The following is a 26,696-nucleotide window of genomic DNA, read 5'->3' on the forward strand; positions in this document are numbered from 1 at the left end:
ACATCATACATACACTGTACACATGCCATAGACATCATACATACACTGTACACATGCCATACACATCATACATACACTGTACACATGCCATACACATCATACATACACTGTACACATGCCATACACATCATACATACACTGTACACCTGCCATACACATCATACATACACTGTACACATGCCATATACATCATACATACACTGTACACATGCCATACACATCATACATACACTGTACACATGCCATACACATCATACATACACTGTACACATGCCATACACATCATACATACACTGTACACATGCCATACACATCATACATACACTGTACACATGCCATAGACACACTCACAAACATCATACACACAGTGCACACATGGTATACACATCATACATACACTGTACACATGCCATACACATCATACATACACTGTACACATGCCATACACATCATACATACACTGTACACATGCCATATACATCATACATACACTGTACACATGTCATACACATCATACATACACTGTACACATGCCATAGACATCATACATACACTGTACACATGCCATACACATCATACATACACTGTACACATGCCATACACATCATACATACACTGTACACATGCCATACACATCATACATACACTGTACACCTGCCATACACATCATACATACACTGTACACATGCCATATACATCATACATACACTGTACACATGCCATACACATCATACATACACTGTACACATGCCATACACATCATACATACACTGTACACATGCCATACACATCATACATACACTGTACACATGCCATACACATCATACATACACTGTACACATGCCATAGACACACTCACAAACATCATACACACAGTGCACACATGGTATACACATCATACATACACTGTACACATGCCATACACATCATACATACACTGTACACATTATTATTATTATTATTATTATTATTATTTATTGTTATAGCGCCATTTATTCCATGGCGCTTTACAAGTGAGGAGGGGTATACATAATAAAAACAAGTACAATAATCTTGAACAATACAATACAAGTCATAACTGGTACAGGAGGAGTGAGGACCCTGCCCGTGAGGGCTCACAATCTACAAGCATGCCATACACATCATACATACACTGTACACATGCCACACACATCATACATACACTGTACACATGCCATACACATCATACATACACTGTACGCATGCCATACACATCATACATACACTGTACACATGCCATAGACATCATACATACACTGTACACATGCCATACACATCATACATACACTGTACACATGCCATACACATCATACATACACTGTACACATGCTATAGACATCATACATACACTGTACACATGCCATGCACATCATACATACACTGTACACATGCCATACACATCTTACATACACTGTACACATGCCATAGACATCATACATACACTGCACACATGCCACACACATCATACATACACTGTACACATGCCATAGACACACACAAACAGCATACACTATACACATGCCATACACACACACAAATATCATACACACAGTGCACACATGCCATACACATCATACATACATTGTACACATGCCATACACATCATACATACATTGTACACATGCCATACACACACAAACATCATACACACTGTATACACACTGTACACACACTGTACACACACTATACACACACTATACACATGCCATAGACATCATATATACACTGTACACATGCCATACACACACACATAAACAGCATACACACACTGTACACACACTATACACATGCCATACACACACACAAACATCATACACACACTATACACATGCCATACACACACACAAACATCATACACACACTGTACACATGCCATACACACACTGTACACACACTATACACATGCCATACACACACACACAAACATCATACACACAGTGCACACATGCCATTCACACACATATAGATACATTAAATACACATTATACACGTCATACACATACACGCATAGATACATCATACACACAACATACACACTGTACACATGTCATACACGCATAGATACATCATACACACAACATACACACTGTACACATGTCGTACACATACACACACATAGATACATCATACACACAACATACACACTGTACACATGTCGTACACATACACACACATAGATACATCATACACACAACATACACACTGTACACATGTCGTACACATACACACACATAGATACATCATACACACAACATACACACTGTACACATGTCGTACACATACACGCACATAGATACATCATACACACAACATACACACTGTACACATGTTGTACATACACACACATAGATACATCATACACACAACATACACACTGTACACATGTTGTACATACACACACATAGATACATCATACACACAACATACACACTGTACACATGTTGTACATACACACACATAGATACATCATACACACAACATACACACTGTACACATGTCGTACACATACACGCACATAGATACATCATACACACAACATACACACTGTACACATGTGGTACACATACACGCACATAGATACATCATACACACAACATACACACTGTACACATGTCGTACACATACACACACATAGATACATCATACACACAACATACACACTGTACACATGTCGTACACATACACGCACATAGATACATCATACACACAACATACACACTGTACACATGTCGTACACATACACGCACATAGATACATCATACACACAACATACACACTGTACACATGTGGTACACATACACGCACATAGATACATCATACACACAACATACACACTGTACACATGTGGTACACATACACGCACATAGATACATCATACACACAACATACACACTGTACACATGTCGTACACATACACGCACATAGATACATCATACACACAACATACACACTGTACACATGTCGTACACATACACGCACATAGATACATCATACACACAACATACACACTGTACACATGTGGTACACATACACGCACATAGATACATCATACACACAACATACACACTGTACACATGTCGTACACATACACGCACATAGATACATCATACACACAACATACACACTGTACACATGTCGTACACATACACGCACATAGATACATCATACACACAACATACACACTGTACACATGTCGTACACATACACGCACATAGATACATCATACACACAACATACACACTGTACACATGTGGTACACATACACACACATAGATACATCATACACACAACATACACACTGTACACATGTCATACACGCACATAGATACATCATACACACAACATACACACTGTACACATGTCGTACACATACACGCACATAGATACATCATACACACAACATACACACTGTACACATGTGGTACACATACACGCACATAGATACATCATACACACAACATACACACTGTACACATGTCGTACACATACACGCACATAGATACATCATACACACAACATACACACTGTACACATGTCGTACACATACACGCACATAGATACATCATACACACAACATACACACTGTACACATGTCGTACACATACACGCACATAGATACATCATACACACAACATACACACTGTACACATGTCGTACACATACACACACATAGATACATCATACACACAACATACACACTGTACACATGTCGTACACATACACACACATAGATACATCATACACACAACATACACACTGTACACATGTCGTACACATACACGCACATAGATACATCATACACACAACATACACACTGTACACATGTGGTACACATACACGCACATAGATACATCATACACACAACATACACACTGTACACATGTCGTACACATACACGCACATAGATACATCATACACACAACATACACACTGTACACATGTCGTACACATACACGCACATAGATACATCATACACACAACATACACACTGTACACATGTCGTACACATACACGCACATAGATACATCATACACACAACATACACACTGTACACATGTCGTACACATACACGCACATAGATACATCATACACACAACATACACACTGTACACATGTCGTACACATACACGCACATAGATACATCATACACACAACATACACACTGTACACATGTCGTACACATACACGCACATAGATACATCATACACACAACATACACACTGTACACATGTCGTACACATACACGCACATAGATACATCATACACACAACATACACACTGTACACATGTCGTACACATACACGCACATAGATACATCATACACACAACATACACACTGTACACATGTCGTACACATACACGCACATAGATACATCATACACACAACATACACACTGTACACATGTCGTACATATACACGCACATAGATACATCATACACACATGTGGCATTCTGAAAAGACAGTCATCACAAATGTCTGTGAGCTCAGATGGGTGAGCAGCGGCTCTTCAGCCATTTTTACACACACATGTAATTAGTGTAAGGGCTTTTGTGAAGTCTGGTTGTTAGCCCCCTCCAGGAGAACTACTGAGCCCAGGAGTAGGAACCCTGGACCCCTGGGGTTGGGAGGTGCTGGAGCTCAAGGAGACCAGCCATTGCCTTTGCTGTGGTCGCTGTTGGGACTCCAGCGAAATCTGGGCCCCCGCATGGGACATAGAGTCCTGCGCGGTTCAAGAAGATCCCAATGGCCAGACGACGCAGTCAGGGATCGGGCGATGGATGTTTTATTACGATCCTTAGTGGTCAGCGGTGGGAGGAGAGCTGAGGTCCTTTCCTGTAAGCCTGAGGTGCCATGGATGCCAAGGTCCAGGCTGAGGGGAGACGTCTTAGTGCTAGATGCAGAGGAGTGAGGAGAGCGGCTACACATGGCCGGAGAAGAGCCGGGGTCCTCACACCATGAGGGGCTGTGGGCTCCGTGTACTCAACAACTCTGGAGAGATGAATCATCATCCACTGCTCCACTAACAGAGTTTACCTTCCTGCTTCACCTGAGGTCTGGACATTGTTCATCGAGACCGGCGGATTCTCCATCCCATCCACAGCTCTCCCCTTTATATTAGGCTGAGGACAGTCTGCCGGCCGTCGAGACCACTGTGACAGCTGGCCGCCATTACACCCCGGACCCAGACACACACGTCATACACACACTGCACACACACACATAAAGGTATATTATATACACATCATATATTATACACACACTGCACACACACACACATAAAGGTATATTATATACACATCATATATTATACACACACTGCACACACACACACATAAAGATATATTATATACACATCATATATTATACACACACTGCACACACACACACATAAAGGTATATTATATACACATCATATATTATACACACACTGCACACACACACATAAAGATATACTATATACACATCATATATTATACACACACTGCACACACACACACATAAAGGTATATTATATACACATCATATATTATACACACACTGCACACACACACATAAAGATATACTATATACACATCATATATTATACACACACTGCACACACACACACATAAAGGTATATTATATACACATCATATATTATACACACACTGCACACACACACATAAAGGTATATTATATACACATCATATATTATACACACACTGCACACACACACATAAAGATATACTATATACACACACATCATACACACACATAAAGGTATATTATATACACATCATATATTATACACACACTGCACACACACACATAAAGATATACTATATACACATCATATATTATACACACACTGCACACACACACACATAAAGGTATATTATATACACATCATATATTATACACACACTGCACACACACACATAAAGGTATATTATATACACATCATATATTATACACACACTGCACACACACACATAAAGGTATATTATATACACATCATATATTATACACACACTGCACACACACACATAAAGGTATATTATATACACATCATATTATACACACACTGCACACACACACATAAAGGTATATTATATACACATCATATATTATACACACACTGCACACACACACATAAAGGTATATTATATACACATCATATATTATACACACACTGCACACACACACATAAAGGTATATTATATACACATCATATTATACACACACTGCACACACACACATAAAGGTATATTATATACACATCATATATTATACACACACTGCACACACACACATAAAGGTATATTATATACACATCATATTATACACACACTGCACACACACACATAAAGGTATATTATATACACATCATATATTATACACACACTGCACACACACACATAAAGGTATATTATATACACATCATATATTATACACACACACACATAAAGGTATATTATATACACATCATATATTATACACACACTGCGCACACACGCATAAAGATATACTATATACACATCATATACCGTATTATACACACACTGCGCACACACACATAAAGGTATATTATATACACATCATATATTATACACAAACTGCGCACACACACATAAAGGTATATTATATACACATCATATATTATACACACACTGCACACACACACATAAAGGTATATTATATACACATCATATTATACACACACTGCACACACACACATAAAGGTATATTATATACACATCATATTATACACACACTGCACACACACACATAAAGGTATATTATATACACATCATATATTATACACACACTGCACACACACACATAAAGGTATATTATATACACATCATATATTATACACACACACACATAAAGGTATATTATATACACATCATATATTATACACACACTGCGCACACACGCATAAAGATATACTATATACACATCATATACCGTATTATACACACACTGCGCACACACACATAAAGGTATATTATATACACATCATATATTATACACAAACTGCGCACACACACATAAAGGTATATTATATACACATCATATATTATACACACACTGCACACACACACATAAAGGTATATTATATACACATCATATATTATACACACACACACATAAAGGTATATTATATACACATCATATATTATACACACACTGCACACACACGCATAAAGATATACTATATACACATCATATATTATACACACACTGCGCACACACACATAAAGGTATATTATATATACATCATATATTATACACACACTGCACACACACGCATAAAGATATACTATATACACATCATATACCGTATTATACACACACTGTGCACTTGCCATACACACTCACACACATAACACACACTAAACACGTCATTGATACATCATACATACATCAGTCACACACTACACACATGCTGTAGACAAATGCATACAGAATCATCATACACACACCCCACTGATGCATCACACAACATGCCATACACACACAGCACATAGATTCATTATATACATACAGACATATCTTATACACTATACACCTCATGCACTTACACACATAGATATCATTCACATAACATACACACTATACACATGCCATACACCCTCACACACATCATACACACACAGACACATAATATGCACACCATACACTCAGCATACCAACACTATAGATATGTCATACACCTACATCATATAGACCAGGGGTCTCAAACACGTGGCCCGCAGGCTGCATGCAGCCCCTGGCGCTGCATTATGTGGCCCCCAGGCTCTGTAGACCCCTTGACAATCAGGCTCGATCCAATAGCCTTTTAATAACTTTTATTTCAGTTGAATGTGGACGCACATTCAGGTGAAATGTAGAGCCACGCAGTGACAAGCTCTGTTCAGCAATACCAATGCCAGCCACCAGCCAATAAGAGGCCAGCAGCTGACATTGCTGACGAAGGAATATCCGAAACGCGCGTCGGGGTGCGCTGTACTTGGGAATATCGGACATAGAGGTATATACAATCCTTCATTTATGTATGTAAATCTTGGTGTGCGCACTGAAATATGGAGATGTGATGCACGTGTGTATATAAGAGGCATCGTGATTACTCACTAATCCCGCCCCCTGCACAGTAGATCCGCCCCCACACATCACCACACATAATCCCGCCCCCACCACATTACCACACACAATCCCGCCCCCCCACATTACCACACCTAATCCCTCCCCCCACCCCATTACCACACATAATCCCGCCCCCCACCCCATTACCACACATAATCCCGCCCCCACATTACCACACATAATCCCGCCCCCCACCCCATTACCACACATAATCCCGCCCCCCCACCCCATTACCACACATAATCCCGCCCCCCACCCCATTACCACACATAATCCCGCCCCCCCACCACATTACCACAGATAATCCCACCCCCGCACCACATCACCACGAGGCTCCGTCCCCACACATTACCACACGAGGCTTTGTCCCCACACATTATCACATGAGGCTGCGTCCTCACACATTACCACATGAGACTGCGTCCCCACACATTACCACACGAGGCTCTGTCCCCACACATTACCACACAAGGCTCCGTCCCCACACATTACCACACGAGGCTCCGTCCCCACACATTACCACACAAGGCTCCGTCCCCACACATTACCACACGAGGCTCTGTCCCCACACATTACCACACAAGGCTCCGTCCCCACACATTGCCACACGAGGCTCCGTCCCCACACATTACCATACGAGGCTCTGTCCCCACACATTACCACACGAGGCTCCGTCCCCACACATTACCACACGAGGCTCTGTCCCCACACATTACCACACAAGGCTCCGTCCCCACACATTGCCACATGAGGCTCCATCCCCACACATTACCATACGAGGCTCTGTCCCCACACATTACCACACGAGGCTCCGTCCCCACACATTACCACACGAGGCTCCATCCCTCCACATTACCACACGAGGCTCCGTCCCCACACATTACCATACGAGGCTCTGTCCCCACACATTACCACTTGAGGCTGCGTCCCCACACATTACCATACGAGGCTCTGTCCCCACACATTATCACACGAGGCTCCGTCCCCCTACATTACCACACTAGGGTGCCCCTAGCTTTAGGGAAAGGGAAAAGAGACCCTAGCCCTGGGGAGATCCTGCAACAGTGCTGTGAAATTAACACTACCCCAAACCATTTTTTTATCCATCATAGATCCAGCGACTGCTCTTGCAGGGCAACTGCAGTAACTCTCAGCCTGGAGACCTACGCACTGTTTATTCAGCACCCAAACCCATCTGGTTTAGGGGCTGCGACTCCCAGGCAACCAATGGTAGAATCCAAGATCGCTTTGTATGACAGGTTCTCTGGAGGGCGAGACAAGTTTGTTGTTTTCAGGGAGGCCTGTATGCTTTACTTTAAATTACGTCCTCACTCCTCAGGGACTGAAGTTCAACGGGTGGAACTTAAAGGCATTACAAAGGTCTCGAGGTTTCGCCAACTGCTACCATAAGTTCATGAAAAACTTTTTGGTAGTGGCCAAACGTCTTGCGGATATGACCAGGAAAGAGACGGACTTTTCAAAATGGTCAAGTCCAGGGAGGCATTTGACACCTTGTAAAAATGTTTTGCATCTGCACCCTTTCTCATACAGCCTGACGTCACTCAGGCATTTAGTGTAGAAGTTTACACATCTGAGATAGGGGTTGGGATTGTATTGTCGCAGGGTGTATCTCCTGCTAAATGGCATCCGTATGCATATTTTTCTAAGAAACTGGCGTCCATTGAGAAAAATTCTGACACTGGTAACCGGGAAATCTTGGCAAATAAGTGGGTGTTTGAAGAATGGCGACTTGTGATGATAGAATGTACTCAGATAACGTCTTATCCGAGAACGCTCGCTCGGGGGTTATCCGAGCACTTGGGATGCTTGTATATTATGTTTGAGTCTCTGCGGCTGCATGATTTGCCGCTGTTAGACAGACTGAACACATGTGGGGACTGCCTGTTCGTTAGGGAATCCCCACATGTGTTCAGGCTGTCTAACAGCTGCAAATCATGCAGCCACAGAGACTCGAACATAATATACCATATTTTTCAGACTATAAGACGCCCTGGACCATAAGACACACCCCAAATTTTCAGAAAGAAGATAGGGAAAAAAATAATGCATCAAATGGGGGGTCTGTCTTACACTCCTGAACTCAGCTTACCCTGGGGAGACTGCCAGCTTAGTCACAGGGTGTGTTTGGTGGTCCGGCGATGATATGACGCAGACTGGTGCGGCAGGTCTGGTGGTGCTCAGTGGTGCAGGGGCTCCTCCAACAGTTTGTGAAAGCCCAGAGCCCCTGCACATCCATTGCTGTGATGCGGTGGTCTCCCATCCCAGGCTGGTGCGACAGGTTCGGCAGTTATCGGTGGTGCGGTGGCTCCGGCGACATTTTGTGAAAGCCCGAAATCTCCGCACTTCCATTGCCTCGATGCTGTGGCCTCTGGGAAAATGGCTGCAGAAGGCGGCGCACGCACAGATTAAGATTTTTCCAAGATCTCAATCTGCGTATGCGCCTCCTCCGGTGGCCATTTTCCTTGAGGCCACAGCAATGAGGCAATGGAAGTGCCGGGGCTCTAAGTTTTCACAAAATGTCGCCGAAACCACCGCACCACCAAGAACCGCCGAACCTGCTGCACCAGCCTGCGATGGAAGTGATATCATCGCCCTGTACAGTAATGTCGGACCACCGGAAGAATCGCCTGACTCCTGCTGTCACCACACTAATTGTAAGTACATTCTGACTACAAAATGCACCCCCATTTTCCCAAATAAATTTTGGGGAAAAAAATAGAATTAGTCTTACCGGTAATTTGGTTTCTAGGAACCTTCCACGACAGTCACCTTGGAGGATGTCTCCCCTCCCTAATGGGGGACAGGAAACACAAAGAGGTTAAATAACCCTCCCCTTCCTGCTATCTCCAGTGTTTTTTCTGGACACACTAGCATATATAGTTACCATCAAAGTGTAGGAATCATCCAATAGGAATATCAGATAGGGACGGAAATTAGTGCTGTTGTGGAAGGTTCCTAGAAACCGAATTACCGGTAAGACTAATTCTATTTTCTCCAGTCACCTTCCACAACAGTCACCTTGGAGTTATACCAACGTTGATTTCTTTAGGGAGGGACCACAGCTTGCAGTACTCATCTGCCGAATGTTAGATCCCTGTCAAAATTTGGTCTGTAGTGTCTGGTGAAAGTATGTACAGAAGTCCAGGTGGCGGCTCTGCATATCTGCTCAGATGAAGCATTCCCTCTTGCTACCCATGATGTAGCGACTGACCGAGTTGAGTGAGCCTTTAGCAAGATAGGAGGAGAGAGGTCCATTGCCGAGTATGCAAGGCAGATGGCCTGCCTGATCCAGCTTGCAATTTGGCTTTTAACTGCTTTCCTCCCTTTATTTTGGCCTGAAAACTGGATAAAAAGATTCTGGTCAATCCTCCAGGCCTTGGACTGTTCCAGGTAATGGAGGAACACCCTGCGGACGTCCAGAGTATGAAAACTTTCTTCCTTCGCATTAGAAGGATTTGGGCAAAATGAGGGCAACACAATATCCTGACCCCTATGAAAATCCGACACAACTTTGGGCATAAAGGAGGGATCCAGACGCAAAACTATACTATCAGAGTTCAGGGAAAGGTAGGGCTCTTGTACAGACAGGGCCTGCAATTCTCCTATGTGCCTAGCTGTGGTAATTGCCACAAGGAAGACCGTCTTAAGAGTTAGGATTTTAAAGGGTAATGAAGACAAGGGTTCAAAGGGGGCCTGAGATAGACTATTGAGCACTCAATTTAGATCCCAGGGGAAAACCAGGCTAGGGAGTCTAGGACGTAATCTGCTTGCAGAGGTCATAAACCTTTTGATCCAGCGGTGCCTGGCCAGGTACTGGACAAAAAAGGAACTAAGGGCTGAAACCTGAACCTTCAGTGTGCTTGAGGTAAGCCCTAGTTCTAATCCCTTCTGGATGAAGTCTAGGATTTGAGCAATGTTGGGGTGGAAAGGATCAGGGACGTTGGGAAGACACCAGGAAGAGACCTTCTTCCATACTTTACCATAGATGGCATTGGTCACTAGCTTTCTGCTCCTTTGGAGAGTCTGGATGACCTTGTTCGAGAGGCCCCTGGCTTTTAGGATGCAGGCTTCAGTAGCCAAGCCGCAAGGTTTAATTTGTTGAGGTTTGGGTAAAGTAGGAGACCCTGAAAAAGGAGGTCGGTCCTTTGAGGCAGAGGTAAGGGACCCTCCTGAGCCATATCTACAAAGGCGCTGTACCAGCTTCGCCCCGGCCACATTGGGGCAATTAGGATCGTCGTGACCTGGTCCGACCGGATCTTCTGCAGTGTCTTTGCCAGCATAGGAATTGATGGGAGGGCATAAGCCAAGTTGAAAAACCATGGATGGGCGAAGGCATCTATCCCTCGAGCTCCGTACACAGGACTGAGGGAGAAATATGTTTTTGATTTTGTATTTTGGGCATCTGCAAATAAGTCAACCTCCGGATTCCCTCATCTGGAGGTTAGGGATAGGAAGACCTCTTGGTTCAGGCACCATTCTCCCGGATGGACGTCCTTCCTGCTGAGGAAGTCCACCTGGATGTTGTCTCTCATGTCTATCGTAGCCATCACCCAGTTTTGTCCAATAAGAGGGATTGCCGTTCTGATTGACTCCATCTTGAACCTCCGGTATTTGATGAACTGATTCAGAGGTTTTAAATTTATGATCACCCTGCATTTTCCAGAGGGTTTCCTTATGAGGAATAGGCGAGAGCAATGGCCTCTGCCTATGTCCTGCTGAGGTACTTGTGAAATTACTTTTTCTCGCAAGAGGTCCTGTACTTGTAGGAGTAAGGAGTCCTGGAGATCTGGAGACTGTAATGGGGTAATTCTTAGTCATTGGGGGGGGACTCTCGAATTCCAACTTCAACCCGAATTGCATGGTGTGGAGGATCCACTGGTTTGTGGATATTGACTGCCATTGGGCGAGGAAATGCGAGAGTCGGCCCCCCACTGGAGAGTCACTGTTTGTCAGGGGTCTGCTGTTGTTGAGGGACCAGCATGTTCCTGCCTCTACCCCCTTTCAGGTAGCTCCACTGTCCCGATTTACCTTTTCCTCTAAACTCCTTCTGGGAGAACTGTTCAAGAGGGGGACAAAAAAAACGCTTCCTAGCAATTTTCTGTTCAGGAAGCGATTTCTTCCTTTCTGAAGCTTTTTCAAGGATTTTTCAAAGGGCTCTCCTAGCTGAATTAGAGAGGACTAAAGACCTTGCCTCCACTCGAACAGATTCTCCTGAGGCATCGGCAAGAACCTCGTTGCCTTTTGGAGAAGGGGTAGGGAGTCCAGGATCTCCTCTCTGGGGGTCACCTGGGTGACTTTCTATCTTTTGATCCATAGGATCTTTTAATTGGGAAGAGTCCTCGAATGGGAGAGACATCTTTTTGGTTACCTTAGAGACCTGGACGTCCACCTTAGGGACTTCCCAAATAGAACTGTCACCTTCAAAGGGAAAGCGATTCCTTAATTCTGAAGGGTTCTAAAGCCTTTTTCTGGGAAAGCCCACTCATGAAAAATAAGATTTTGGACATTTTCATGAATAGGAAACCCTTTCTTACTTTGGGTTTCAGCCCCCCAAACATCTCATCCTGAAGTGAGTGCTTTTCCTCCACTTCCTCAACCCCCATGGTGTTTCTAACTATGGAAACAAGCTCTTCTATATCCTCAGAAGAGAAATAGTATTTTTTACTATCAGCTTTAGGGGTGGATGTGGAGCCCTCATTCTCCCAAATATCCTCTGATCCTGAGGTATGAATTTCGCCCGAGTCAGAGTCAGTTTCAACTGGTGCCATTTTCCTCTTTTTAGGGGGAGGGGGATGCGACATCGGGGGGTGGCTGGGAAAGGGCTGCCATGGAGGTTTGCACGGGAGGGGGTCCCGAGTCGCATGGACCATGGAGACGGAAGCAGCCACGTGGAGGAGGAGAGGAAGACCACCCGACCTCGGCTGCCCAGCATGGTAGGCTTTTTCTAAGGGCTCCGCTCGCTGACTACAGCAGCACCTGAGACAAACCTCTTCATGCCCCACTGGAGATAGCAGGAAGGGGGGGGGTTATTTAACCTCTTTGTGTTTCCTGTCCCCCATTAGGGCGGGGAGACATCCTCCAAGGTGACTGTTGTGGAAGGTGACTGGAGAAAGTGCGTATTATAGTCCAAAAAATAAGTTATGAGCACGGATAGATGCATGGATAACACCTGAGTGTGCTCGGAAAAGATGTTATCTGAGCATGAGGGGGCAGTTCACCTGGTCATGGTAATAACCAATCATAAAAATCTTTTATATTTAGAATCTTCTAAGCATGAGATGCCTAGACAGGCAAGATGGTCGTGGTTCTTTATCAGGTACAACTTTTGGGAATAAAAACATTAATGCAGATGCCTTATCTTGTTGTATTCCTGAGGGTGGAGATAATTGTGAACCCTTTCCTATACTACAGAAAGGCGTAGTTATTGCTTCTATATGTTCTGATCTTGAGAAAATAGGTGGTAGAGGCTCAGGGAGGCGGCCCTGCTGCCTGTCCATTAGGTAAACTCTTCGCACCTGTGAATCTCTGTCTTAAAGTCTTAAATGAACATCATGATTCGGTCTTGGGTGGACATCCTGGTAGTAAAAAAGGGTTACTGCACGGCGCTCCGTAAAGGTGAGGTGCACGAATAGGGTACCACTCCCAATTTTAAAGAAATCTCTTTCTTTAACCCCTTCATGACCCAGCCTATTTTGACCTTAATGACCTGGCCATTTTTTGCAATTCTGACCAGTGTCCCTTTATGAGGTAATAACTCAGGAACGCTTCAACGGATCCTAGCGATCCTGAGATTGTTTTTTCGTGACATATTGGGCTTCATGATAGTGGTAAATTTATGTCAATAATTTCTGCGTTTATTTGTGAAAAAAATGGAAATTTGGCGAAAATTTTGAAAATTTTGCAATTTTCTCATTTTTAATTTTTATTCTGTTAAACCAGAGAGTTATGTGACACAAAATAGTTAATAAATAACATTTCCCACATGTCTACTTTACATCAGCACAATTTTGGAAACAAATTTTTTTTTTTGCCAGGAAGTTATAAGGGTTAAAATTTGACCAGTGATTTCTCATTTTTACAACAAAATTTACAAAACCATTTTTTTTAGGGACCATCTCACATTTGAAGTCAGTTTGAGGGTTCTATATGGCTGAAAATACCCAAAAGTAACACCATTCTAAAAACTACACCCCTCAAGGTGCTCAAAACCACATTCAAGAAGTTTGTTAACCCTTCAGGTGTTTCACAGCAGCAGAAGCAACATGGAAGGAAAAAATGAACATTTAACTTTTAAGTCACAAAAATGATCTTTTAGCAACAATTTATTTATTTTCCCAAGGGTAAAAGGAGAAACTGGACCACGAAAGCTGTTGTACAATTTGTCCTGAGTACGCTGATACCTCAAATGTGGGGGTAAACCACTGTTTGGGCGCACGGCGGGGCTCGGAAGGGAAGGAGCGCCATTTGACTTTTTTAATGAAAATTTGGCTCCAATCTTTAGCGGACACCATGTCGCGTTTGGAGAGCCCCCGTGTGCCTAAACATTAGAGCTCCCCCACAAGTGACCCCATTTTGGAAACTAGACGCCCCAAGGAACTTATCTAGATGCACAGTGAGCACTTTAAACCCCCAGGTGCTTCACAAATTGATCTGTAAAAATGAAAAAGTACTTTTTTTTCACAAAAAAATTCTTTTAGCCTCAATTTATTCACTTTCACATGGGCAACAGGATAAAATGGATCCTAAAATTTGTTGGGAAATTTCTCCTGAGTACACCGATACCTCATATGTGGGGGTAAACCACTGTTTGGGCACATGGTAAGGCTCGGAAGGGAAGGAGCGCCATTTGACTTTTTGAATGAAAAATTATCTCCATCGTTAGCGGACACCATGTCGCGTTTGGAGAGCCCCTGTGTGCCGAAACATTGGAGCTCCCCCACAAGTGACCCCATTTTGGAAACTAGACACCCCAAGGAACTTATATAGATGCATAGTGAGCACTTTAAACCCTCAGGTGCTTCACAAATTGATCCGTAAAAATGAAAAAGTGCTTTTTTTCACAAAAAAATTATTTTAGCCTCAAAATTTTCATTTTCACATGGGCAACAGGATAAAATGGATCCTAAAATTTGTTGAGCAATTTCTCCTGAGTACGCCGATACTTCATATGTGGGGGTAAACCACTGTTTGGGCGCACAGCAAGGCTCGGAAGGGAAGGCGCGCCATTTGACTTTTTGAATGGAAAATTAGCTCCAATCATTAGCGGACACCATGTCACGTTTGGAGAGCTCCTATGTGCCTAAACATTGGATCTCCCCCGCAATTGACCCCATTTTGGAAAATAGACCCCCCCAAGGAACTTATCTAGATGCATAGTGAGCACTTTAAACCCCCAGGTGCTTCACAGAAGTTTATAATGCAGAGCCGTGAAAATAAAAAATATTTTTTCTTTCCTCAAAAATGATTTTTTAGCCCGGAATTTTTTATTTTCCCAAGGGTAACAGGAGAAATTGGACCCCAAATGTTGTTGTCCAGTTTGTTCTGAGTACGCTGATACCCCATATGTGGGGGTAAACTACTGTTTGGGCGCAAGGCAGGGCTCGGAAGGGAAGGCACGTCATTTGGCTTTTTGAATGGAAAATTAGCTCCAATCATTAGCGGACACCATGTCGCGTTTGGAGAGCCCCTGTGTGCCTAAACATTGGAGCTCCCCCACAAGTGACCCCATTTTGGAAACTAGACCTCCCAAGGAACTAATCTAGATGTGTGGTGACACTGGTGAGCACTTTGAACCCCAAAGTGCTTCACAGAAGTTTATAACGCAGAGCCATGAAAATAAAAAATAATTTTTCTTTTCTCAAAAATGATTTTTTAGCCCGTAATTTTTTATTTTCCCAAGGGTAACAGGAGAAATTTGACCCCAAACGTTGTTGTCCAGTTTCTCCTGAGTACGCTGATACCCCATATGTGGGGGTAAACCACTGTTTGGGCACACGCCGGGGTTCGGAAGGGAAGTAGTGACATTTTGAAATGCAGACTTTGATGGAATGCTCTGCGGGCGTCAAGTTGCATTTGCAGAGCCCCTGATGTACCTAAACAGTAGAAACTCCCCACAAGTGACCCCATTTTGGAAACTAGACCCCCAAGGAAACTTATCTAGATGTGTGGTGAGCACTTTGAACCCCCAAGTGCTTCACAGAAGTTTATAACGCAGAGCCGTGAAAATAATAAATACATTTTCTTTCCTCAAAAATAATCTTTTAGTCCAGAATTTTTTATTTTCCCAAGGGTAACAGGAGAAATTTGACCCCAAAAGTGTTTGTCCAGTTTCTCCTGAGTACGCTGATACCCCATATGTGGGGGTAAATCACCGTTTGGGCACATTCCGGGGCTCGGAAGTGAAGTAGTGACATTTTGAAATGCAGACTTTGATGGAATGCTCTGCGGGCGTCACGTTGCATTTGCAGAGCCCCTGATGTGCCTAAACAGTAGAAACCCCCCACAGTTGACCCCATTTTGGAAACTAGACCCCCAAAGGAACTTATCTAGATGTGTGGTGAGCACTTTGAACCCCCAAGTGCTTCACAGAAGTTTATAACGCAGAGCCGTTAAAATAAAAAATAATTTTTCTTTCCTCAAAAATAATATTTAGCCCGCAATTTTTAATTTTTCCAAGGGTAACAGGAGAAATTTGACCCCAAAAGTTGTTGTCCAGTTTCTCCTTAGTACGCTGATACCCCATATGTGGGGGTAAACACACTGTTTGGGCACATGCCGGGTCTCAGAAGGGAAGTAGTGACGTTTTGAAATGCAGACTCTGATGGAATGCTCTGCGGGCATCACATTGCGTTTGCAGAGCCCCTGATGTGCTTAAACAGTAGAAACCCCCCACAAGTGACCCCATTTTGGAAACTAGACCCCCAAAGGAACTTATCTAGATGTGTGGTGAGCACTTTGAACCCCCAAGTGCTTCACAGATGTTTATAACGCAGAGCCATGAAAATAAAAAATCATTTTTCTTTGCTCCAATAATTTTTCAGCCCACAATTTTTAATTTTCCCAAGGGTTATAGGAGAAGTTGGACCCCAAAAGTTGTTGTCCAGTTTCTCCTGAATACGCTGGTACCCCATATGTGGGGGTAAACCACTGTTTGGGCACACGTCGGTGCTCGGAAGGGAGAGAGCACCATTTGACTTTTTCAACGCAAGATTGGCTGGAATCAATGGTGGCGCCATGTCTTGTTTGGAGACCCCCTGATGTGCCTAAACAGTGGAAAGCCCTCAATTCTAACTCCAACACTAACCCCAACACACCCCTAACCCTAATCCCAACCCTAACCACAACACACCCCTAACCCTAGTCTTAACCCTAATTCCAACCCTAACTCTAATTCCAATCCTAACCCTAAGGCCATGTTCACACGCTGCGGTTTTTACCGCGGAACCGCCGCGATTTTGATGCTGCGGGTCCGCAGCAGTTTCCATAGCGTTTACATTAACATGTAAACCCTATGGAAACCGCAAACCGCAGTGCACATGCTGCGGGAAAAACCGCGCAGAAACGCAGCGGTTTACAACCCGCAGTATGTCACTTCTTTGTGCAGAATCGCTGCGATTCTGCACCCATAGGAATGCATTGAACCGCTTACTTCCCGCATGGGCTGTGCCCACGTTGCGGGAAGTAAGCGGATAATGTGCGGGTGGTACCCGGGGTGGAGGAGAGGAGACTCTCCTCCAGGCCCTGGGAACCATAAAATAGTGTAAAAAAAAGAATTAAAATAAAAAATGAAGCTATACTCACCTCTCAGCGCTGTCCGCGGCTGTCCGGTCTCAGTTGCTGTGCCGAACAGGACCTGTGGTGACGTCGCGGTCACATGACCGTGATGACGCCGCGGTCACATGACCGTGACGTCACGAAGGTCCTTGTCGGCACAGCCGCTTGCAGCGCCGGGGAGATCGCGACGTCAGAGGGTGAGTATAGCCAATTTTTATTATTTTTTACATTACTATTGATGCTGCATATTGCTGCATATGCAGCATCAATAGTACAGCAGTAATCCCGCAGCGGAAACCGCGGAACAAACCGCGAAAAATCTGCAGGGATAACCACAGCGGTTTTGCCCTGCAGATTTTCAATTCCGCTGCGGGATTAACCCGCAGAGGAACCCGCAGCGTGTGAACATGGCCTAAAGCTATGTGCCCACGTTGCAGATTTGTGTGCGGATTTTTCCGCACCGTTTTTGAAAAATCTGCAGGTAAAATGCTCTGCGCTTTACCTGCGGATTTACCGCGGATTTCCGGTGTTTTTTGTGTGGATTTCACCTGCGGATTCCTATTATGGAGCAGGTGTAAAACGCTGCGGAATCCGCACAAAGAATTGACATGCTGTGGAAAATACAACACAGCGTTTCCGTGCTGTATTTTCTGCACCATGGGCACAGCGGATTTGGTTTTCCATAGGTTTACGTGGTACTGTAAACGTGATGGAAAACTGCTATGACTCCACAGCCAAATCTGCACCGTGTGCACATAGCCTAATTCTAACCCTAATTCCAACCCTAGCCCTAATTCTAACCGTAATTGTAACCCTAACCCTAACTGCAACCCTAACCCTAATTCTAACCCTAATTCTAACCCTAAGCCTAATTCTAGCTCTAGCCCTAAGTGCAACTTTAGCCCTAAGTGCAACCCTAGCCCTAAGTGCAACCCTAGCCCTAAGTGCAACCATAAGTGCAACCCAAACCCTAAGTGCAACCCTAACCCTAAGTGCAACCCTAACCCTAAGTTCAACCCTAAGTGCAACCCTAGCCCTAAGTGCAACCCTAACCCTAAGTGCAACCCTAGCCCTAAGTGCAACCCTAGCCCTAAGTGCAACCCTAGCCCTAAGTGCAACCCTAAGTGCAACCCTAACCCTAAGTGCAACCCTAAGTGCAACCCTATTTCTAAGTGCAACCCTATCCCTAAGTGCAACCTTATCCCTAAGTGCAACCCTAACCCTACCCCTAACTCTACCCCTAACCCTACCCCTAACGGAAAAACAAAAATAAATATATTTTCTGTATTTTATTATTGTCCCTACCTATGGGGGTGATAATGGGGGGGTTTATTTACTATTTTTTTTATTTTGATCGCTGTGATAGAACCTATCACAGCGATCAAAATGTACAGGGAACGAATCTGCCGGCCGGCAGATTCGGTGGGTGCACTGCGCATGCGCCCGCCATTTTCCAAGATGGCGGCGCCCATGTGAGAAGACCGAGGACACCGGGAGGGACACCGGGACTAGGTAAGTATGGGGGGGTGTGATCGGACAGCGGGGGGGGGCGGAGGGCAGGACGGGGGAGGGGCGGAGGGGAGAGGAAGGCGCTTGGGACAGGACGGAGGGGTAGGGAACACTGACTGTGGCTGCAGATCGCCGCCGTCAGTCGGTGGGGGGGCAGATCGGGGTCTGCAGCCATGGCCGATGCTATTGCAGCATCGGCCATGGCTGGATTGTAATATTTCACCAATTTTCATAGGTGAAATATTACAGATTGCTCTGATTGGCTGTTTCACTTTCAACAGCCAATCAGAGCGATCGTAGCCACGGGGGGGCGCAGCCACCCCCCCTGGTCTGAAGTACCACTCCCCCTGTTCCTGTAGGTCGGGTGAAATTGGAGTTAACCCTTTCACCCAGCCTGCAGGAACGCAATCATTCTGTGACACAGCATATGCGTCACAGGTCGGATTGGCGCCGACTTTCATGACGCATACGCTGTGTCACAGGTCAGAAAGGGGTTAATCCTGGTAGTAAAGCCAGCACAGATCTCTTTACTCTGTGTTTTTGGTGGTTTGGGGTACACCAGGATGTTCAGGAGTATGTAGCTGCCTGCAGTGTTTGTGCGTGTTCTAAGACCCCTCATACTCGACCGTCTTGGTCTCTCCAACCATTGGCGATTCCCAGTAGACATTGGACCCATTTATCGGTAGATTTCATCACTGATCTACCAGTATCTTCAGGTAATACACTGATTTTGGTGGTGGTGGACAGATTCAGCAAGATGTATCATTTAATTGTGCTACCCGATTACCCAATGCCAAGACCGTGGTGCAAACTTTTATCAAAGAAATCGTGAAATTACATGGGATTCCTATGGATACTGTTTCTGACTGTGAGGTGCAAATTATTTCCAAATTTTGGAAAGCGTTTTGCCCTCATTTGGGGATCCATCTGTTGTTTTCTTCAGCCTTTCATCCACAGTCTAATGGGCTAACTAAACGGGTTAACCATAATCTTGAGACTTATGTTAGGTGTTTTGTGATGTTTGGTGGGTCCAGACCTTTGTGTTGATGGTTGGGTGTGGTTGTCCTAGAGGAACATTAGGTTGAACGTTCTTTCTTGGAAACTGGGACCCGGATTCATCGGTCCCTATAAGATTGCGGCAGTCATTCCTGTAGCATTCTGCCTTGCTTTGCCACCCACTTTTCAGATTTATAATGTGTTTCACCAGTCTCTACTCAAAAAGCTTGTTGTGTCCTCTGAATAATCACCACAACATCCATCCCTGGTCATTGTTGATGGGAATTTGGAATTTCAGATCACTAAGATCATTGATTCTCACTTGATTTGCTGGTCTCTTCAGTATCTGTTACACTGAAAGGGTTGCGGTCCTGAAGAGAGAATGTGGGTACCAGGATCTGACGTCTGTGTGGTCAGGTTGATCCGGTCTTTTAACAAAGCACAGCCTGATAGACCAGGCCCTGAGGTCTCTCTTAGAAGGGGGGTAATGTCACGGGTTTACCGCTACAGAGAGGGGCCAGAAAACCACAGTATCTGATTTCACGTAATCCTGCACTGGAAAGAAGAACTTCACTATCATATCAAACAGTGCAGGTTTCTACTAGCAGTGCAGGGGTTAATATGATCAGTCCAGAGCTCATGGAGCTTTCCTGCTTTTATGGTCTCAGATGTTCAGTATTGGCCACTCCAATTCATGTTGCCTAGTTCTGGAATTGGAGGAGTGGGTTGTTTGAGGAAGCGTTTGGAGTGTTGTTCAGAAGACTGTTGATTGGTGATTAGTGTAACAACTTTGCTGGCATCACTGTATGGCCTCCCATCCCCCACCTGCATTCCACTCAAACTCACTTACTTCTCTGGGCCTTGTTGTGACTTCTCTCTGCTGCCAGCTCCATGCTGTGTGCCTCATGTCTGCTGCTTGCTCTGTGCATGCTTTGTCTGTGTGCATAGGGGGGCGGCGCCGGAAACTCCTGTTTCTTATAGAGACTGTGTGCACCTTGCTAAGGTGTCCCTGGCCAATCGCCATGAGGCTTCCTGTATTTAAGACATCCCCACCCATTGGTGGGGGCCTGTGCAACTTACTCCCTCATAGTGATGGGCAGTCCGGCTCTTTTTTGTGATCCAGCTCTCATGGCTCCGCTCACCAAAAAGAGCCGGCTCTTTCGGCTCACAAAACGGCTCTTTTTGGATCCTAAGTGGATCCCTATTGAATATCTGTTCAGGCGTCTGAAACTCCGCCCACCTACAGCAGAAACTCCGCCCACTTCTTAGAGCCAATTAAATTGAAGAGTGGGCAGGGTTTTGCTCAGGTGGGCGGAGTTACGCCTCCCAAAGTCCGGGATTTTTAGTGGCTCTCACTGGCGTGCTGGCTCCCATCGTTCACAGCAGGGAGCCGGCTCTTTGTGTCGGCTCGTTCGCGAATGACACATCACTACTCTCAGTCAGTTCTTAGCTGCTGAGGTGCCAGGCCCTGTCTCACTTACTCTCATGTCCGCCACCCAGGGGGGCGTTGTACCCTGGTCTGTTTTCTGTGTAGCCACAAAGCGGGGCTTCGTACCCTGGCCTATGTCCGCCACCCAGAGGGGCGTCGTACCCTGGCTTGTGTCCATGTCTCTATGTCTCTGTGCCTAGTCTCGTTCCTGACTCTGTCTTAGTCTAGTCCCATTCCTGTGTCCGTTTATATCCCTGTCTTGGTTTGTTTTTTCTGCTGTGAGTACTCTGTGTCTTGCTTTGCCCTGCTCTGCCCTCTGTGTCTTGCTTTGCTCTGCTTTCGGCTCCGCTCTCTGCAACCTTGCTTTGCTCCTTGCTCTGCATTCTGTGATCTTGCTCTGCACTCTGTGTTTTTGCTTTGCTCTCAGCTCTGCACTCTGTGGCTTTGCTTTCAGCTCTGCTCTCTGTAGCTTTGCTCTGTACTCTGACTTTGCCGTGCACTCTGTGGCCCTGCTCTGCGGCTCCGCTCAGCTCTCGCTCTGCGGCTCCGCTTCTTGTGGTTCTACTTTGCTCTGCTCCTGCGTTTCTGCACTTGGCTCCGCCTCCAGCTCTTGGCTCCACCTCCTGCGCTTCTACACTTGGCTCCGCCTCCAGCTCTTGGCTCCGCCTCCTGCATTTCTGCACTTGGCTCCACCTCCAGCTCTTGGCTCCGCCTCTTGCGTTTCTGCACTTGGCTCCGCCTCCAGCTCCTGGCTCCGCCTCCTGCGTTTCTGCACTTGGCTCCGCCTCCTGCATTTCTGCACTTGGCTCCGCCTCCTGTGTTTCTGCACTTGGCTCCGCCTCCAGCTCTTGGCACTGCCTCTTGCGTTTCTGCACTTGGCTCCGCCTCCAGCTCTTGGCTCCGCCTCCTGCGTTTCTGCACTTGGCTCCGCCTCCTGCGTTTCTGCACTTGGCTCCGCCTCCAGCTCTTGGCACCGCCTCTTGCGTTTCTACACTTGGCTCCGCCTCCTGTTCTTGGCTCCGCCTCCTGCATTTCTGTTCTTGGCTCTAGCTCCTGTGCTTTCGCTCTGCATCTTCTGCGGTCTTTCTCTACCTATTATTTAGCCCTCCTGTCTGAACAGGTTCTTACCTGTTCTACATACCTGCCTACAGACCGGTCCCTACCGGTTCTTCCAGTGTACCAGTCTTGTCCGCCTGTCCTTCCAGAAAGCCAGCCATACCTGCCTGCCTACCAGAGAGCCAGCCGTGTCCGCCTGCCTGCCAGTGTCTCTGTTGTACCCATCTGCCTGCCTGTGTCCCAGCCGTGCCCGCCTGTCTGCCAGAGTGCCAGCCGTGCCCGCTTGCCTGTCTATGTTCCGTTCCCCGGTGGGATCAGCAGCCACAGCCAGACACCACCCTGGAGTGGTACCTGGTAGCTTCTTTTTGCACAAGTCTGACCTCACCATCGGAGGCTCCAACGAACACCTAGGAAGCTACTTAGTTACGCCCCTTCCAGGGATGTTTGGTCTGTGGTCCAGTGGGGCCACACCCCCGCACACCCGCGCCAACCAGTCTCAGCACGTGCGTGACAATTAGTCTGTGTGCATGTCCTCATCCTCTCCTATTTGGTTTTTCTTTCCTTTACTTAGCGGTGTTCCACTCTGTTGTGTGTGCATATTTGTTTGATTGATATTTTCATTTATCCCGGTACATCTTCCCTTGTTAGTCTGGTTTGTGTATTCTTATACAGTACAACTCCCCACTTCCCGTGGTGGGGGAGGGAACAGATGAGGGCTGATTTAGGAGCTCAGCAAGGCACGTGGCCATGGCATCTTCACCATCAGAAGTAATCTGGAGAGCAGTGATAGATAGGGTGCCCCTAGCTTTAGGGATATGGAAGGAGGCCCTAGCCAAAGGAAATCATGCAACAGTTCCACAACACAAAAGGCATACTGCTACAAGAACACTTGAGTGGTTTAAGGGGAAACATGTAAATGTTTTGGAGTGGCCTAGTCAAAGCCCAGACCTTAAACCAATGGAGAATCTGTGGTCAGACTTGAAGATTGATGTTCACCAGAGGAAAACATCTAACGTGATGGAACTGGAGCTGTTTGCCATGAGAAGTTAGCAAAAATCCCAGTGGCAAGATGTGGAAATCTCATAGAGACTTATCCAAAGAGACTTGCAGCTGTAGTTGCCACTAAAGGAGGCTTTACAAAGTACTGACTTTAGGGGATGAATAGTTATGCACACTAAAGTTTACAGTTATTTTGTCCTATTTGTTGTTTGCTTCTCAATAGAAAAAAAGAAAACAAATGTTTACAGTTGTAGGCATGTTCTTTACATGAACTGATGAAAGCCCTCTAAAAAACAGTGAAACTCCAGGTCGTGAGATAGTAAAACACGAAAAATGGCAAGGGGAGTGAATACTTTTACAAGTATCACTCGCACGCACATCATTCACACACTAAATATACAGAAAATAAACATACACACACCATACACATAATAAAAAAATACACATAATATAAACAAAATACATACACACATAATATGCACACTCACATACACACACACGGTACACCAACAAAAACTAAAAAAAATGCCCCATTACACAGTCAAAATCAGCAACAACGCAGATTTATGCCATGTATTTGACTTGTGAATTAGCCCAAAAACGTACACGTCAGGACTGTACATTACAGTGAAGATGTATCACTGCACACACTGAAATCTGCACAAATGTCCCTCAAAAGAAGGTTAGTTTGGAGGAAATATGATATTTTGTAATGCACTTCACTGAGATTAAAATAATCTGGAAAACTGGAGCAGATGATAACTAGAGTATCCCAATATGACGGTGATCATAAATGTCTGACCTCTCCAGTGTGGCCAGCTATGGCATGACCGGTATGGAGCACTTATCACTAGAGATGAGCGATCTCGCACTGTAACATTTGGGATTTGTACCGGACACCTACTGTCCCGTGCTGAACTCTGAACCAGGACTTCCCTGGAAGTCCATTTTAGTGATCGGAGTTCCGGGAGAAAAGAAAGAGCGATATTCTGCAGCATTTTACAGCACCAAAGTTCGGTCCACAGTGACTTCTATGAGTTTCTGGTTCAAGTTTGGGTAGAGGTCTTGTACCTGAACTTTGAACTAGACGAACCTGAACATCCACGGATCCGCTCATCCCAACTTATCAGTAGCTCCATCATGATCATGACACCTGATTCACCTTACCTTGTTCATCCACGGGTCGGTTTATATCTGTAGTCCATTCTTCATCTTCCCACTTCCATCCCGGGGGACAATCAGTCTCAACTTTCGGGAGAACTTTTTCTCCATTCTAAAAGTCATAAAATAATATTAACTATCAGACCAGTCGCTGGAGAATCAGGAAAGTTTGTTAACTTCTCCTGTGGGTGGATAAAAAAATGTGAGAAAATCAATAAAATGAACAATAAAATACAATCTATCGCTGACTGTTTGAACAGTAATCCAAAAATCATCTGAACCAAAAGCCTCCAGGTCAGTAATGCCTCAAAAAAAGAAAAAAGAAAAGATCTCGACTAGAAATGAATATAAAGACTGTACAACATATGGAGGAACTTCCTTTCTTTTTTCACATCCTGGTACTTTAGCTGTGGTAAGAGTGAGCACCAAAACAACATGGCTGATCGTGATGGGATGTTTTTAGGAGACTTACAAAAGTGTATCCTCGAAAAGTACAACATCCATGCTTGTAACTCTAAAGATGCAGCTCAGTAAATTCTCTCCATCTATGAATATGGGTGCTGTGTTTGTAACTTCCCCTGCCTCATCTCCAAGGTGTTA

At 44.8% G+C, this 26,696-nt stretch overlaps 1 protein-coding gene across 3 annotated transcripts in view; it reads right to left on the minus strand.

Moving 5' to 3' along the window:
• Positions 1–26,696, minus strand: part of DYSF (dysferlin) — a 441,189-nt gene that overhangs the window by 188,841 nt on the left and 225,652 nt on the right. For all 3 annotated transcript variants that reach the window (XM_077280344.1, XM_077280346.1, XM_077280345.1), the window contains exon 28: positions 26,103–26,208. In XM_077280344.1, coding sequence (XP_077136459.1) covers positions 26,103–26,208 — 106 coding nt within the window. The remainder of the gene's footprint in view (positions 1–26,102; positions 26,209–26,696) is intronic.

This window comes from Ranitomeya variabilis, chromosome 1 (assembly GCF_051348905.1).
Source record: "Ranitomeya variabilis isolate aRanVar5 chromosome 1, aRanVar5.hap1, whole genome shotgun sequence".
Lineage (NCBI taxonomy): Eukaryota > Metazoa > Chordata > Amphibia > Anura > Dendrobatidae > Ranitomeya > Ranitomeya variabilis.